The 15,994-nt window shown below is 35.0% G+C and overlaps 4 protein-coding genes across 6 annotated transcripts; 2 read left to right on the top strand and 2 right to left on the bottom strand.

Moving 5' to 3' along the window:
- The first annotated feature begins 4,781 nt into the window (after positions 1-4,781).
- LOC106314655 (zinc finger CCCH domain-containing protein 55) lies at positions 4,782-7,648 on the top strand. The gene is made up of 8 exons (XM_013752495.1): positions 4,782-5,599; positions 5,904-6,071; positions 6,149-6,328; positions 6,404-6,501; positions 6,577-6,825; positions 6,923-7,031; positions 7,103-7,235; positions 7,375-7,648. Exons 1-7 carry the CDS (start codon positions 4,839-4,841, stop codon positions 7,227-7,229), a joined length of 1,692 nt encoding a protein of 563 aa, XP_013607949.1. The 5' UTR covers positions 4,782-4,838; the 3' UTR covers positions 7,230-7,235; positions 7,375-7,648.
- Positions 7,649-7,709: 61 nt separating this feature from the next.
- On the bottom strand, positions 7,710-10,724 carry LOC106314669 (phosphoribosylaminoimidazole-succinocarboxamide synthase, chloroplastic). Of its 2 annotated transcripts, none has more exons than XM_013752510.1 (14): positions 10,491-10,724; positions 10,270-10,339; positions 9,833-10,173; positions 9,646-9,747; positions 9,427-9,556; positions 9,269-9,361; positions 9,101-9,189; positions 8,909-8,989; positions 8,690-8,779; positions 8,497-8,586; positions 8,370-8,420; positions 8,243-8,289; positions 8,014-8,071; positions 7,710-7,913 (listed from the first exon to the last, which is right to left on the bottom strand). In XM_013752510.1, the coding sequence occupies exons 3-14, from the start codon at positions 10,160-10,162 to the stop codon at positions 7,848-7,850; spliced, it is 1,227 nt and encodes a 408-aa protein (XP_013607964.1). In that variant the 5' UTR covers positions 10,163-10,173; positions 10,270-10,339; positions 10,491-10,724; the 3' UTR covers positions 7,710-7,847. The 2 variants fall into 2 exon arrangements, with proteins under 2 accessions (XP_013607964.1, XP_013607961.1); XM_013752507.1 differs by having other exon boundaries at positions 10,270-10,344; positions 10,491-10,634.
- On the top strand, positions 10,276-12,602 carry LOC106314661 (kelch repeat-containing protein At3g27220-like). Its single transcript, XM_013752500.1, has 7 exons — positions 10,276-10,800; positions 10,894-11,067; positions 11,143-11,372; positions 11,456-11,626; positions 11,720-11,825; positions 11,917-12,123; positions 12,223-12,602. Exons 1-7 carry the CDS (start codon positions 10,627-10,629, stop codon positions 12,391-12,393), a joined length of 1,233 nt encoding a protein of 410 aa, XP_013607954.1. The 5' UTR covers positions 10,276-10,626; the 3' UTR covers positions 12,394-12,602.
- Positions 12,603-12,622: 20 nt separating this feature from the next.
- On the bottom strand, positions 12,623-15,256 carry LOC106314681. 2 transcript variants are annotated; one of them, XM_013752518.1, is made up of 9 exons: positions 14,868-15,256; positions 14,501-14,653; positions 14,314-14,416; positions 13,876-13,955; positions 13,712-13,789; positions 13,495-13,586; positions 13,278-13,404; positions 13,043-13,168; positions 12,623-12,953 (listed from the first exon to the last, which is right to left on the bottom strand). In XM_013752518.1, the coding sequence occupies exons 1-9, from the start codon at positions 15,135-15,137 to the stop codon at positions 12,837-12,839; spliced, it is 1,146 nt and encodes a 381-aa protein (XP_013607972.1). In that variant the 5' UTR covers positions 15,138-15,256; the 3' UTR covers positions 12,623-12,836. The 2 variants fall into 2 exon arrangements, with proteins under 2 accessions (XP_013607972.1, XP_013607975.1); XM_013752521.1 differs by having other exon boundaries at positions 13,278-13,389.
- Positions 15,257-15,994: the final 738 nt, after the last annotated feature.

The raw sequence follows: 15,994 nt of genomic DNA, 5'->3' as shown, positions 1-15,994 counted from the left end.
ATGCCTGAGACAACTCTCCTAAGCTTTTAACATACTTTACCAAAGACATTTGTTGTTAAAGGTGTTAAGATAGCCAATAGACTTGTTAGTAATGATTGCTTTCATATTATTCAACCAAAGACATTTGATGTTTGAAATATGTTAGTAAATGAACATTCATCTAGACATAGAGTTTGTTTAAGATTGTGTCTAAGCTTAAGGTTGATATTTTTATTGATCATTTGCCATCCTTAGTTCGAAACTTGATCACTCAAGGTCTAATTTCTATACCCATGAGTTCTCTTTTATCATAACCAAAGAAAATCACTTCTTTTATTGTTTTATTGTTCTGTTATTGCATTCTATTATTAGTATTAGTTTAAAACCATCCAAATTATTGGTTGCACTTAGATTAAGTACGTACTTGCATTCTCGGTGCTTTGAATCTCTTAGAATTGGTTCGACAATCTTTTATACTACATCATTTGTCTTAGGAGACTTGAAAACTCCTAACATCACTCATCCCTGAGAAACATTACAACATTGTTTTATATCTACGTGTCACCATGAAAATGAAATTCAGAATTTTTAGAGAAATAGGTTGGTCCATCTTAACTTATTATACTTTTTATTAAACTAACTATTAAATTGATAAATAGTGTACAAAAGAATATTCTCGAATTTTCTTAAATAAAAGCTACGGGATTGCCTAATATGATTAACGTATATATGACAATTAATGATTATGAATAATAAATATTTGATAATGATTTTTGTATCTTATCTCTTTTTTGTTTAATTTTAAATTATTAAAAGTCTCACCCTAATATAAAGTTAATTTTTTTCTTATATGTTATATTTTAAAATTTTAAAACGACTATAAATTACTAAAAACGCTAAATGTCTCACACTAAAATTTTGTGATTAATGGTTTAACTTTTTTGTAATAACAAGATACAAATGAACATAAATCGTATAAATATAAAGTCTTATTTACTAGACATTCATACTATATATTAATATAGTTTAAAATTAAACTATATAACATATAAAAATACTTAAATATGATAATTTCTAAATTTATTGAAAAAATATTGAAATCTTAATATTTTAATTTTGAAATTTGCATTCAAAGAATCACACATTATAATTTTTTTTTATCATATGAGTATGAAATCTCAATAATAAATGATTGTTTTGATTTATGTATTTACTCTAATTTAATTATATATATAATACATAAATAAATACAAATAAATAATAGTAAATAAATATTATTTTTAAATATAACATTCATCCTGCGCAATTGTTTTATGCGAGTCTTAAGCTAGTATTGTTTGCAATGCAGGCAGATCAACAAGGGGAGTAAACTAACATCGTTGGGCCGCAGCACAATTAAAACGTTTTCCGGGAACATGATTCTCATCTTTGTGGGGGATATAATGGGCGGTTTTTTGTCAACGGATATAATGGGCTTTATTTGGACTTTGTTTGACGATCAAATTTCTATATACGAATTTGGAAATAAATGATTTCAGCTTACATGGAAAATAGATTAAGGAACAAAATTGTCCAAAAACTTATCCCCTATATATTTATTAAAAATCTTTTAAAAAGTTATAACCAGAATATTGTAAAAATTAAAAAAAAAACTCATTCTATGTGGCACTTGTGTATGTCTTCTAAATCCTATTTCAAAGAATTCTATACCACCTTATATAAACTATAGTCTAAAAATTATACTCTCTAGCAAAATAATATTTCGCAGACTATTATCAAATATTTATTGTTTCGCAGGCTTTTTTTAACTAAAACCTACGGAATTACCTAATGTGATTAAAATATATATATAGCAATTAATGATTTTAAACAATAAAGATTTGATAACAATCTGTATATTTTTTTATCATTTTTGTTTATTTCTTTATTATTAAATAAATTACATAATTACATTAATCATATAATAAAAATCTAGATTTTTTGTATATGTCGTATTTTGAATTTTTCAAAACGAGTATAAATTACTAAAACTGTTAAAAGTCTCACATAAACTTTTATGATCAAGGTTTAAATTTTTTTCTATATTAAGATACAATGATTATAAGACCATATGAAAAAATAATTTTATTTTAATAGGTTTTTATGTTAATATATATATATATATATATATATATATATATTTTATATCGTTTAAATTAAACTATACATCGTATGAAAATGTATACTTATATTTTTATATTTTTATTGAACATATATTGAAAAATTAATATTTTAATTTTGAAATCTTCATTGTTTTTTAAATGATTATAAATTGTTGAAATTATCCCACATTAAAAAAATTTGTTGGTGTAAAATTTTGTTACACAAATATGCAAATAATCATAAAATTATATGAGTAGAAACTTCATTTAATAAATATCAATATTAAAAGTGTACTATATATGTTAATATCATTTAAATTTAATTATATATCATATACGGTAGATAAGATTGATTGTTTTGATTTATTTACCATAAAATGATTGCGAATAAATAAGAGTGATAGTTTGATTTATATGACACGTCAATTTATTACATAATAGTAACTGATTTCTTAGTTATTTAATATATATATTTATTATTTTATTATTCCATAATATGCAGAAAAACATACAATAAATAATAAATATAAAATATTTATTCCGCAAAAGGTTTAGATCTTAACCTAAGTATGTATCTCTTTAATTATTTTAAATCATAAACATTTTCTAAATCTCATGTCAAAACAAACAAACAAAATGAGAAATAAACTTCAAAATCAATATTTATATCGAACAATAACCAAAATGAAAAAGAGAAAATATTGAAGATAGATAGGATTGGCACGTGAACGTAAACTTCTCATAACCATAATTAATTTTTAAATTACTAAATCATGATATAAAACTGAGCTGACATAGTTTCATTGCAATCAAATAGACCCGAGATTTTTCGACCTAAACGTTAGGTTCTTATGCGATAAGTGATTTTTTGACCTAAATTTATTTTTTTAAATAGGATCAGCTCATCAGTAAACAAATTGTGTAGTAAGAAAAAAGTAAAAAAAAATTGTTTAAAGACCAAAATATTAATTCAATCAAGAATATAAATTTATTTTTCCATATAATATTTTAAAAATAATTTTTATATAAATTTATCATGCGCAAGTTGCATTTCTCATCTTAGTAAAGTAGTACTCCCTCCGTTTTTAATATAAGTTGTTTTAGATAAATTTTTATGTTCCAAATTATATGACGTTTTCGGTTTTCTATGTAAAATTTATTAACACTTAATGTTATATCGATAATATACTTTTTATTTTATTATTGGTTGATTTGTGGTTAGGTAAATAATTAATGATGTTTATAAAATATAAAAAATTAATGATTTCTTATTTATGGGTACTTTTATAGGAGGGAGCAGTATATAACATGATTCGTTTTTTTTTTCTGGCATTCATGATATGACAGCTATTCATGCATACACCTAGGATACTAAAACTTAATAGTCATATTTAATTAAAAATCGTTAGATACTTTTCATTGCCATCATTATGTTATTCATTTCCAGAAAATTTTGATACAGTTTATGAAATCTTATGTAGTGAAATACTGTTTCTTTTTTAATAACATAAAATATAAAAATGGGAAAAATAAATGGCAAAATTGAGAATTCTTGTTTTCCATAAAGAGCATTAACTTTTGTTTCATTATTGTCTGATGTCTGGTTTCTCTGGCTACGAACTCTGGTCAAATTGACTATGACCATTGAGAACCTCACGTGTCCCCGTAAAGCAATCTTAGGTACTTTTTCACCTTTAACGGTAAAGATCTGACCGGAGTATTTAAAACTAGGTGCACTTGATGTAGTGGAATATTTTAATTGAGAAATAATTTGTCACGCGCGGGGTTTAGTGAGTCAGGGGAGAAATAAGCGCGGTTAACGAAGCAGCTCGGTTCCAGATTTTTGCGGTATAAAGAAATAATGGTAAGGGATAAATTTGTTGTTTTCTATCGAATAGTACTATTTAATTTGTAATTGTCTTAAGAGTTATATGGGCGTCATAGTATATATGGCAGACAAACCTTTGTGAAATTCAAAACTAACGCATACAATGTTATGCACTGCAAGGGATTGATTTCTTTGTGCTCCACCCTTAATAATGAAATGCTATTTTTAAAATAAAAAACTCCAGTTACCAACTTCAGGCATTTGTAAAATTATGAGCATATCGTAAAAAATAAGAATACATAAAATAAATAGAAAATATTTTGAATTGTATTAATTTTAATAAATTAAATTATATAAGTATATAAATTTGATTGAACACTACAAACCAGTAATATGGTAACGATAAATTTAATTAACTTAAAAAAATTAACTGTATTTAACAAAACTAATAACAATATATTTTGGCAAGGTATGTGAACAAATCACAAAAGAATATTCATAGAATTATAGTTGACCATAACAAAAAATATGAGGATCTACCACATCCAATGGGAGCAACCTTTGGTTTGTTAAAAAAATATTGAATATGATCTTAAATAACAAAGGAAACAAAATAATTTCCCGCATTATATTCCCCGATATCAAAACAGAACCCGAAAAGAAAGAAACATAATTACAAAAGTTGTTTTCTCTTCTCCGATTTTGTTTAATAAATGCTCATTACAAGACAAAAGCATATACTAAAATCTAAAAAAAGAAAAAAAAAAAACATTTGCATTTAACGCATAAATAAACAAAGAAAAAGCCACTAGTCTCTCACAATAAAAAGAGCCTCTTCTCCTTCTTCAAAATCTCTCTCCCTCAAAAGAAAGAAACTTTTCAATCTCGCCATGGATCCTGGAGATCCCACTTCAATACTCTTCACAAAGATCAGAATTTTAGAACCAGATTTCGCCTCCAAGATCATTGGCTACTTGCTCTTACAGGACTTGGGTAATAGAGACTTGATGCGTCTCGCTCTTGGACCCGACACTCTCTTACACTCCGTCTGTCTCAAGGCTAAATCCGCTTTGGGTCTCTCAAACGGATCTTCTTCTTCTTCTTCTATCTCCAGACCCATTAACATCCACCGTCATTCCCCCAGGACGAATGGGTTTATGGAGTTCTCGAGGAGCCCTCTGTCTCCTTCAGTGAACACCAACGTGGGTTCGAGCCAGTTTCAAGAAAGTTCGTCTCTTTTCGCTTCAGATGGTGGAAACGGCGACGTACTCGATGAGCAGCAACTCGGTGACTACTTGTCCTTTCTCAACAACAACGACGAATCTGCGGATCTGTTCGACAATGGCGATGCCCATTTGCACAAGAGGAGTTTCTCAGCGAGTGATGTTTGTGAGACCGGGTTTGGCGGCGGCGGCGGCGGTTACAGTCGGTTCGCTCACGGTGGTGGTTTAGGGGATGATTTTGATTCTCTTCCTGGTGGGTTTGGCTCGCCGGATTACGTTAGCAGACAGCAAGAGGAGATAGCGAGGATGAAACTGGCTCAGCGGCAGAGAATGGCCGCTGCTCAGTTCTTGGCGGCTAGTGGCGGCTCTCCAATGTCGTATGATAGTAAAGACATTAACTTTCTCTTGCATTCGCGTAACGGGTACAGGTAATCATGAAATGAGCCTCTTTTGTGCCTAATATAATGTATATTTGGTTAGTAAAGACTTTGGATCATTGAAAGTTTGAATCTTTGTGCATTTATAAGGTGCTTGAGATGCTAATAATTGCCACTGTGGTAAAAATGAAGTCTTCTTCATATGGTTTTCTACTTTTGGGTGTTTACATTTACATGCTAATGACTTGTTACATACCAGTTTTATTCTTCAAGTAATTTGGGTCATACAAGTGCAACAAGTCTTCATAACACCTTGCTGTTGTGGTGTTAATTCTTAACTTTCTCTTTTTTGCAGATCAGGACAGTTTGGGGATGAGGGTTACTGGTTCGGTAGTCCAGGGAGACATGAAAGGGATGAGTTTATGGGGATGGGAGATAAGTCCAACTCTGCTTCTAAACAGATTTACTTGACGTTTCCAGCTGATAGCTCCTTCACAGATGAAGATGTCTCCAACTACTTTGGGTATCTTTGGCTTTTATGCGTTTGAATTTATATCAAAAAGTTTGGTGGATATTTAGTAATGTTTGTTGTTATTGTAGGAATTTTGGAGGAGTGCAAGATGTTAGGATTCCATACCAGCAGAAACGAATGTTTGGGTTTGTCACTTTTGTCCACTCTGAAACTGTGAGAACCATATTGGCTAGAGGAAACCCTCATTTCATCTGCGACTCACGTGTGCTCGTCAAACCCTACAAGGAGAAAGGAAGAATCCTTGAAAAGTATGTTGAATCCTTTCTCACATTCTTCTCTTTTGTGTTCTCTTTTCTTATAATACCTTTTTTGTCAAACAATAGTAGGAGGCAGCAGCAACAACTGCTGCAGCAGATGGAGAGAGGGAACTTTTCTCCTGGTTCAAGTCCATCTGGATTGGATCTCTTTGATTGCCACCTCGGTTAGTTCTCTTCTTATTTCTCCATGTGGATATGGTTTCATCAGAGCTGAGTCTCTTGTTTTTGTTTGTTACCAGCACCGAGGATGTTCTCTAACACACAGGAGATGATGATGAGGAGAAAAGCTGAGGAGGCTGAGCTGCAACAAGCATTTGAATTCCAAAGGAGAAGATTGCTTAATCTGCATTTGCCCGACATGGATAGCGAGTTGTTTCACCATCACCAGCGCAGTCTCTCTATTGGCTCTCCTGTTCATTTCCCCTCTCGCAGTGCTAATCAAAGCATGCTCTTTCGATCTGAAAACGCTGGTGAAGAAGTCATACAAGGTTATAATATCTCTCTCTCTCTCACACACATGGAACGTGTCTTTCTATAGCTTATATTCACCAGTTTCCCTCCCTCCCCTGTGTTCTCTCTTAGCAGGTAATGGTGATTCAGGGCGTTTTCAGTCTGAAGCAAACCATGCTTTTCTGACTGATACTGATAATAACAACAGCCAAGAAGGTGGTTACGATGACCATCTCAACAACGGGTATGATTGATTCTCATTTTGTAGGGCCTTTTAAGTCTTCTCAGTTTATCCGCGCTCTTTTATTAACATAGGAACGAGACAAGTCTGGAGAACGCTCTCCCTGATTGCTTCTTTGCTTCCCCATCAAAGACCGCTGAGACTCAACAGCCCGAGTCTGAGAAAGAGAACTGTGCTACCTCAACGATTCAAACAGCCTAGCTATTGGTATTGTGAAAGTTCTCTTTAAGTCCATGGCATTATCGCATATCAAATCATTAGCCTTTGCCAATTCTCTTTAAGTCAACTTGAAGCTCTTCCTTTCAAAATGTTAAAACTGATGTGGTTTTAATATATTTGGTTGCAGAAAAGTAGAGAGACTGATAAAAGCAGGAAGTAGAAGAATTTTGTATATGTAGAAGAAAGCTAAAGCCGGTTTTATAACAAATGGAACAGAAAGAAAGATAGGATTTTTTACATGTCTCAGAAAAAAGGTGGTTGTTGCAATAGGATTACAACTTAGTACTAACCTCAGATAGAGTGCATCGATAGGAAGAAGAACGATACTGCGACTCTAACCTTAAAAAAAAATTTAAGCTTTTGTCTTTTCATTGATGAATGTTTAAACACCTTTTACCGGATCAGCTAAATACTAATGCGCCAACAACGAAAACAAATGAATCCTAAGGTTACCCGATAAAATTATTTTATTCTTGGTTGATTGAAATTTCTCAGTTCAAACGTAAGCTCGTTACAACAACAATCTTGACATATAAATGCAACAAGAAAACGAAAGAGTTTATACTATCTGCTCTCCTTGGCTTCATGCTCTATTAAAGACTAGAGTTGACGGAGAGATGAAAGTGCTTGGCTTGTGTTTCTTGAGATTCTATCATGTATTGGTTCCTGTTGGTAGAGCTACGGATCAATATTACTTCTAAAGCCGATATAACCTCAAATGTAACAAGTGAGAGAATTGAAGACTTAGGGATGAACATGATCATACCTGCGTAGGAAGAATGTCAATTCTTGATCCAGTGATAGTCTCATACAAGAAAATGTACCTGCCATGGTTCTTCCATCAATTCTTAAAAAACCAATACTACTATCAAAATCTCAGAGAGTCTACATTCTACAGCTTTATATATATATATATATGTTCATTATTATTCTCACATCAAAAATTATGTTGTCAAGTAAATTTATAATCTTAGTTTACAGATCAAAAAAACTACCGCCAAGCTAATTCAGTTACGAGTTCTGCTGGAGCAGCGGGGAGGACCTGACAAATATAGACACCAACAAACTTAGCAGGGTTTATCATATAATGCTGGAATTTACATTATGAAGATGTAAGCATACCTCGTCCTCATATGGATTGCAATTCTCTTTAAACCACAGCCTTAGGAACTCCTGTTTCAATATTTAGAAGAAGAAAAAAGAGTGAACATGTGGGAAGAGTAAAACAGGCAAAAAAAAACACACTCACCTTATCAACATTTTCAGGCTCAAGACCTTTCCGGAAGCGTTCTTCATAAGAACCAGCAAGCCAGTATCTGCTTGAATCCGGCGTATGAATCTATATACAATGTGTGTTCAGGGGTAGATAGAGATGATTTATAATCAGCGAATTTGGCATTCAAAGAGAGATTACATGGAAACAAGGAAAGAGTAAGAGTCACCTCATCAATCAACAAGATGGAGCCATCACTACTTTTTCCAAACTCATATTTAGTGTCCACGAGTATCACTCCATGCTCCTTGGCCACACGCTGAAGAAACCGTAATATATTTATTTAGAATCTAAAAGACCTTCCCAACAAAGCAAAATTTATAACCGATTATAAGATTATTAAAAGCATTACTATCTAATGACTTTACACTGATAAGTTGTAACCAACCTGACCAAACTCAAACAAGCTCAAAGCCTTCATGCTTGCTTCCTCAAATTCAGCTTGAGTCATGAATCCACCTTCAACTATCTACAATAATCAATCTTCGGATAAGAAAGCAACACAGAACTAAACAACTTTGGGTAGACTTCCTCTCGTGTTACAGCTAAGCAGAACACTGAGATAGCAAGCTTAATGAACCTCAGTTGGAGAGATGGGCACATCATGATCCTCAGCCTTTGTTGTTGGAGTAAGTATATTAGCTGGAAGCTTCTGGTTTTTCACCAATCCTGAAAAGTTCAGTAATCAGTTTGTCATTGATCTTCTGACATGTACGTAATTTATGAAGAACAACAAAAGAAACTGTACCATCTGAGAGGGCATTTCCACAATAGTTCCTAACACCTTTCTTGTATACCGTCCATAAAGAGGTGTCAGTACTTCCAGTCACATATCCTCTAACTACAAACAGAAATAACAGTTCAGAACTAAAGGCTGAATATAGAAGCATCTGACTACATACTAACCCACAAACTCTATTGGGAAAACCGAGCATTTCTTTGCAATAACAACATTTCTATCAGGAGACGAAACGATTGCATTTGGAGTTATGTGCTGTGTGTTATTGAACCACCACAAACTGGTCTCATTAAGAACCTGAAAAGTTAAGCAGAAGCACAAACTTGTTATTTTTCTGCAACACAATGAGCTAAACAAGTTGAATTTAGGGCAGAGGAAAACAAAACCTGGCCTTTGAAGGGAATCGAAGCAAGGTTTCTGTCAAACGCACTCAACCGATCAGTAGTGATAAGTACCAGATAATCACCAGCGTCATAGATATCTCTGACCTGCAAAAAATCAATTTTTTTCCTCAACTATCACTTGTTTGGTTTAGCATCTACTTTGGTAAAAAAAAAAGGAAACAGCACTAACCTTGCCCTTGATTCTAGATTTGAGACCAGGAACAGTCTCTAGCAAATTGGTATCTGAGAGACAGTTGGAAAGCGAGTCTTGGATAGTGCCAAGAACCTCTCCTTTACGGTTACTCGTGACTAGATCGTCAAGAGACAACTGCTGCTGGCGTTGAGCATTTCCCTGGCAAGACATAACCACTGAACACTGTTTTGGGTATCCCTTGAACTCAGGCAGTGTTCTGAGGAACGAGACTGATGCAAAAGCTTGGTTTTTTGCAGACACTGTCCTAGTAAAAAGGCTCTGGGGTGTTCTCGAAGGAGTTAGAGTTGACCTCACACACTGAGCCATCTCAGAAACAACTGCAACAGATGACAAACCAAAACCTTAAAACAGTTGTACAAGATTGAAACCGATTACACAGCTATGAACATGTGAGAAAGGAAGAAAGACAGAACCTTTTACGAAAATAAGCGAACCCCTTCACCCAAAAATAAACAGAAGCTGAACGAAGGAGCGCGGCGGAATCTGTTCTGATAAACACAGAGAAGCCGACAACTCTGTTAAACCCTGTTTTGTAATACTATTCGCCTCATTTTAATTTTTAAAATAGAGAAAAATAAATATATAAAGCGAAAAAAAAGAACTCGGCTTTCTCTCTGAGATCAAGATCTGTCACCTATACATGTCTCAACAATCGTTGTGTGTTCGCCTGAATCCAAAAGATTTAACCTTTGGTTGAAGTCTGTGAAGCACTTAAGGGATATGCTAATTTAGAGACAGAGACACAGAGAGAGAGAGAGAGAGAGAGAGAGATGGCGAGACAAGCGGGGAAGCAGAGTTATGGTCGGCTTGTGTTAGTGTCATGCCTCGCGCTTTTAGCGGTGGGACTCATTGCAGACTTCCTTTGGGCTTCATCTCATCGCTTCTCCCCTGCCGGGACTTATCTTCCCTCCTCCTTGATCGAAAAACTCCCTCCTGAATCCAATGTGAGTGTGTTTGCTTTCTTGTTGTCTCTCTTATACAAATTAGATCTCAGACAAAAGAGAAGATAACACTTTCTTGTTGCGTGCTGCTTTTAGGAGAAAGACACTAAAACTAAGGAAAGGAAGCTTTCTGCAACGTTTCAAGATTTGGATGCTCCTCAATTACAATGGGAGAAGATGGCAGCTGCACCTGTCCCTCGTCTAGACGGAGCTGCTATTCAGATTAGGAATCTTCTCTATGTCTTTGCTGGTTACGGCAACATTAATCTTGTAAGTAAAGCCTTAGATCCTTTGGTTACTACTAGCAGCAGACCAATGATGAGTTGCTTTTTCTGTAATGCTCAGGTGCATTCTCATGTTGATATATACAATTTTGTGGATAATAAATGGGGAGGGAGATTTGATATGCCTAAAGAGATGGCACATTCTCATTTAGGGATGGTAACTGATGGGCGTTACATCTACATTGTCACCGGTCAATATGGTCCTCAGTGCAGAGGCCCTACTGCTAAAACATTTGTTCTGGATACTGATACGAATACCTGGAGTGACTTCATTTCTCTACCAGTTCCTAGGTAATTGCTATTCTCTGTTATCATCATCATGTTCAACTGTTTAAGAGAAACTGAGAGTGGCAAGGTTTATTTATACATTTTAGGTATGCTCCAGCTACTCAGCTATGGAGAGGTAGACTCCACGTGATGGGTGGGAGCAAAGAGAATCGACATACACCAGGACTTGAACACTGGAGTATCGCTGTTAAAGACGGGAAAGCATTGGAAAAAGAGTGGAGAAGTGAAATTCCAATCCCTCGTGGAGGACCTCACAGGTTTATTATTTTCACAACTCCATTGGAAACTCTTGCTGCTAATAACATCATCCTCCATTTCATATGAGTTTTTACTGTTCTTGTGAACTGTAGAGCATGCGTAGTAGTGGATGATCGGCTTTTTGTGATTGGTGGTCAAGAAGGTGATTTCATGGCTAAACCAGGATCTCCCATCTTCAAATGCTCACGTCGTTTAGAGGTAGGGTATCACCTGTTGAAGTGAATATCATCATCATGACTTCTCTTTTATTGTTGTGTGTGTCCTTTTCCTCACCTTGGTGGTTCTCAAGGTGGTATTCAGTGATGTTTACATGCTGGATGAGGATATGAAGTGGAAAGTTATGCCACCGATGCCAAAACCGGATTCACATATCGAGTTTGCGTGGAAAGTGGTTAACAACTCCATTGTAATCGTTGGAGGCACCACAGAGAAGCATCCCGAAACCAAGAAGATGGTTCTCGTTGGTGAAATCTTCCAGTTTAACCTGAATACAATGGTAAAAAAAAAAAAGAAACCCATGTCGTTCTTGCATGCTTAAGAGGAACATCTTTAGCTAATTAATAAATGTGCTGATCGTACTTTGTTTGCTCTGCAGAAATGGTATGTGATTGGAAAGTTGCCATACCGTGTGAAGACGACGCTGGTTGGGTACTGGGACGGGCAGTTATACTTCACCTCGGGGCAACGAGACAAAGGTCCTGATGATCCGGCGCCGCGTAAGGTAATTGCAGAGATGTGGAGAACTAAACTGATACTGAATCCATGAGATAGACGAACAACCAATCTCCCTTTTGTAATGCAAAGTCACTTATATTCTTTGAGCCTTGAGCCTTTACTCATCCCATTCCATAAAACATTTGCTATATCTATCTTCTATGTTAATGAGAGAATTTGTATATTGTAAACTATAGACACAAACTTGGTAGAAAATCTCAGTGTTTTCAACACATTACTTTGTGTGGTTTCTTCATCTTACTGCTGTCTTCTGTTTCTCATTCACAAAAACATTCTCTCTTCTCAAAAGCATGTAATACAAGATCTGTTTGTGTAAATGTCAATTTGCAAATATCAAACAGAGAGATCTTTTATGACTATAAAAGGAGGGTAAAAACAGAAGAAACTACAAAATTTCAGCTAGTTCAGAAAGTGGGAGAGAGGAATCAAACAACATTTTAATTCTAAAGACCCCTCTAGAGAAAATGGGACTTGTCATTTCTGCAAATAGTTTAGCTTCACCTTCTCCATCACTTTCCATAGTGCAGCTTTAGCTTCTTCTAGCGTTTCAACGCCATGACCTTCCTCAAATGCTAGCCTTTGTATGTTGAACTACAAAACTCAAAACACAAAAGGTCTGAGGGAACGTTGTATGATTATGAAGGAGTTAAAGATCAACAAGACAACACTAATTACTTTACCTGAGCACCTTGACGAACCCGTACATCTATCCCTTTGCTATCTATAGAGATAAGAGCAGCATCGTCTACCTCTGATTCAGTAGACAGTAGCTCCCTAAGCGGCTTTGAGAATATGGCATTTAGTTCCTATCACAAGTTAAAGAGGGAAAAGTAAGACCCTACTTCAATTTACCAAAAGACAAGAATGGTTGGAGAATATCCATAAAGCAACTGAGAGGGATTTGAAATGAAGCACCTTGAGGTTCTGTTCACCACCATCAACAGCGATCTTATCTGGCTGTAAAGCCTCATACTCTTTGACATCGACCCAAGCGACAGTGCCAAAACCTCCAATAAAGTATATATCACTGCCAATATTCACATTGAGTATGGAGTGTATAAGTAGACAAAGATGCAAACAATCATCTTACATGTATTGGTACTTTAAGAGTCAACAAGTTTGCAAGACAAACCTTATGTTGTGCATTCTAAAATAGTGAAAGTTTCCCCACTGCTCAGAAGGTCCGTGATGGTGCTTTGCACTATATTGCTTATGTGCCCACTCCTACCAAGTCACAACCAGAGATATTAATCAGTACATACAGATGTTTAAGCAGCTGAGATCCATGTATAATACTCAACCATAAATTGAAAACAACAGACAAATTAGCAATTAGTTAGCTACCCCACCTGTTCATCTTGGGACAATGGGTACACATCACCAAATAATGTTACTCTGGCATTCGACAAGCCACTCCATCCAGGTATCTGCCAGCCAAATCCCCGTTACAGAACAAAAAGAAAAAGAGAGAACCTTTTGCTTTTTGTAGTTTAAACACAAGAGCAAATGTTACCTGAACAACAAGACTGCATCTAGGTTCAGCCAAGAGATTTCTTGTGTGGATGGCCAACGGTGAAAATAAAAATATTGGATCTGGGGAAACAAGAAGTAATAAGCCATTCAGGAAAACGTGCATCTATAATCTCAACCCCAAGACTCAAGACATTTAATGTACTATTCTAGCATTGCCTTCAATACTATCCAGTCCCTCAAAAAGAACTACATTCACATCCATATTGAGAGTTAAGGAGAAAGAACAAAACCAGTTTTAGTTCCCTCCTATTCGTCCCCACAAAACCCAAAATCAATACAATTGTAGCCATGCGATACTTATGAATCAGTTGTCCACAAGTAACTCATTTAAACGAGGAAATCTCAGCATACAAAGAAAGAAGCAGCTGCAGAGTTATGAGCAGTTGAGAAAAAACACAAGAAAGATTGAGAGACTTACGCCCCATACGATCAGGTGCAAAATCCACCAAAGAGCCAAAAGGGTAACCTTCCCTGCGATGGTGCATCTTAGACATGACTGTGCATAGATGAGCAAACCTAGCCTTGAATCATTTAACGGAAAAACCAACACCAATCAACTTTCTCATCCATCCAAGTAAGGAACAAGAAGAAGGTGATCTGTATACCTGCTCAAGCAAGTTCCGTACAGCTAAAGCAGGTGGAGGCAAGGCATGAGCTGATGTAGCATTCTGAACTCCACCAGATATCGGAGTTCTATAAAGTCCAGCTCGATTTCCACCACTATTACCAGCACAGCCCTGAGGAAGTGCAAGAGATGTCTGCACATAGATCATTACACTACTATGAGAAAGTAAAGTCTCAATCTTTTCCTTCATTCATAATAAGAAGAAGCCACTGGAAATTATCTACTTCAATTCAAATTCATCTCTACACCAATCTGAGATTCGTATCAATGACAAAGTATGCATCTTTAAGCTATAACCGACAACAACAAAAAATTGAACTTTCCATGAGAATTAAAACAGAGAGTACCTGTGATAGAGAGAAGATATCCCCTGGAAAAAGGCCAAGCCCACTACTTTCGGCGGCGTCCCCTTCATCACTTGGTGCGTCGTCGTTATGTGAGAGAGCTTGTATCCGAAGCCCCACGTGGCTTGATCCATCGCTGATTCTCAGATTAGGGATTCGCGGATTACATAACCAACACGAAGACTGGGAAGAAGGTAGCGAAGATTTCAAAAGAGGCTTGACCTGGGGCAAATTAGAGATGTGTGATGAAGTTGAGAGAGCTTCCATGCTCATAGATTCCACTGAGAGAAGAGAATAAAATATTTTTAGCTTGAAGAGTTACCCATCTTTCTTTCACTGTTGAAATAAAGTTAGAGCTTTTTGGTGGAATAAGGACTGGTGGAATAAGGACTTTCCAGCGTAGGGTTTGAAACAACATTATTATATACTAGGGGTTGGCCGGCGCGTAGTGCCGGGTTTGGGATTTTTTTCCTATTTCAAATTGGTACCATTGTGTTCTTTTATTTTGTTGTTATGAGTGAGTGTAGGCAGGGTTGTGTTTATTTTAAATATTGGATATTTTGCATGATGTTTGTATTTTAGTATTATGACTAGGATAAGATCCGCGCCTTGCGCGGGATTAAGTTATTATTTTTATTATATTTTAGAGAATGAAACAATAGTTTGGCTTCATTTGGATTACGGGTGTTCAACCCGGATATCGGGTTAGTTTCGGTTCGGTTCGGTTTTTTTCGGTATTTGGTTAGTAAAATATAACTACTATTCTAAATCAATATTTACTTTGACTTTAGTCTTTCACATACTTTTGAAAGATTTCAACTGGACGACTAAATTGATCAGCCAATCTTGTTGCTTTAAATCATTAGTGTTTATATATATATATTATTTAGTTTGAATATTTATTAAATAAAAATTCATATGCGTTATATTTTATGATCATTTGTAACTTATTATAACAAAAAAATAATCTATTGATCACAAAATTTTCAGAGTGGGAATATTCAAATTTCTAATAATATATAGACATTTTGAAAAATTCAAATATAACATATAAGAAAAAATATAAATGTTTTTATTATATATTTAATGTGATTTTTTAATATCTTTCAATAATATAAAATTAAAAAAAA

This window comes from Brassica oleracea, chromosome C1 (assembly GCF_000695525.1).
Source record: "Brassica oleracea var. oleracea cultivar TO1000 chromosome C1, BOL, whole genome shotgun sequence".
NCBI classification, from domain to species: Eukaryota; Viridiplantae; Streptophyta; class Magnoliopsida; order Brassicales; family Brassicaceae; genus Brassica; species Brassica oleracea.
Note: the sequence above shows the minus strand (reverse complement) of the source record. Positions and strands in the feature narration are given on the sequence as shown.

What these genes read in the sequence shown, in the direction of transcription:
- LOC106314655 (XM_013752495.1), top strand. Translation starts at nt 4,839, where the DNA reads ATGGATCCTGGAGATCCCACTTCAATACTCTTCACAAAGATCAGAATT. An exon ending in CATTCGCGTAACGGGTACAG is followed by an intron (nt 5,600 to 5,903) that starts GTAATCATGAAA and finishes TCTTTTTTGCAG; the next exon opens with ATCAGGACAGTTTGGGGATG. An exon ending in GATGACCATCTCAACAACGG is followed by an intron (nt 7,032 to 7,102) that starts GTATGATTGATT and finishes TTATTAACATAG; the next exon opens with GAACGAGACAAGTCTGGAGA.
- LOC106314669 (XM_013752510.1), bottom strand. Translation starts at nt 10,162, where the DNA reads ATGGCTCAGTGTGTGAGGTCAACTCTAACTCCTTCGAGAACACCCCAG. An exon ending in TGGAAATGCCCTCTCAGATG is followed by an intron (nt 9,190 to 9,268) that starts GTACAGTTTCTT and finishes TGAACTTTTCAG; the next exon opens with GATTGGTGAAAAACCAGAAG. An exon ending in AGCCTGAAAATGTTGATAAG is followed by an intron (nt 8,421 to 8,496) that starts GTGAGTGTGTTT and finishes ATATTGAAACAG; the next exon opens with GAGTTCCTAAGGCTGTGGTT.
- LOC106314661 (XM_013752500.1), top strand. Translation starts at nt 10,627, where the DNA reads ATGGCGAGACAAGCGGGGAAGCAGAGTTATGGTCGGCTTGTGTTAGTG. An exon ending in CCTCGTGGAGGACCTCACAG is followed by an intron (nt 11,627 to 11,719) that starts GTTTATTATTTT and finishes TGTGAACTGTAG; the next exon opens with AGCATGCGTAGTAGTGGATG. An exon ending in AATGCTCACGTCGTTTAGAG is followed by an intron (nt 11,826 to 11,916) that starts GTAGGGTATCAC and finishes GTGGTTCTCAAG; the next exon opens with GTGGTATTCAGTGATGTTTA.
- LOC106314681 (XM_013752518.1), bottom strand. Translation starts at nt 15,137, where the DNA reads ATGAGCATGGAAGCTCTCTCAACTTCATCACACATCTCTAATTTGCCC. An exon ending in TACGGAACTTGCTTGAGCAG is followed by an intron (nt 14,417 to 14,500) that starts GTATACAGATCA and finishes AAATGATTCAAG; the next exon opens with GCTAGGTTTGCTCATCTATG. An exon ending in GTGGTGAACAGAACCTCAAG is followed by an intron (nt 13,169 to 13,277) that starts GTGCTTCATTTC and finishes AACTTGTGATAG; the next exon opens with GAACTAAATGCCATATTCTC.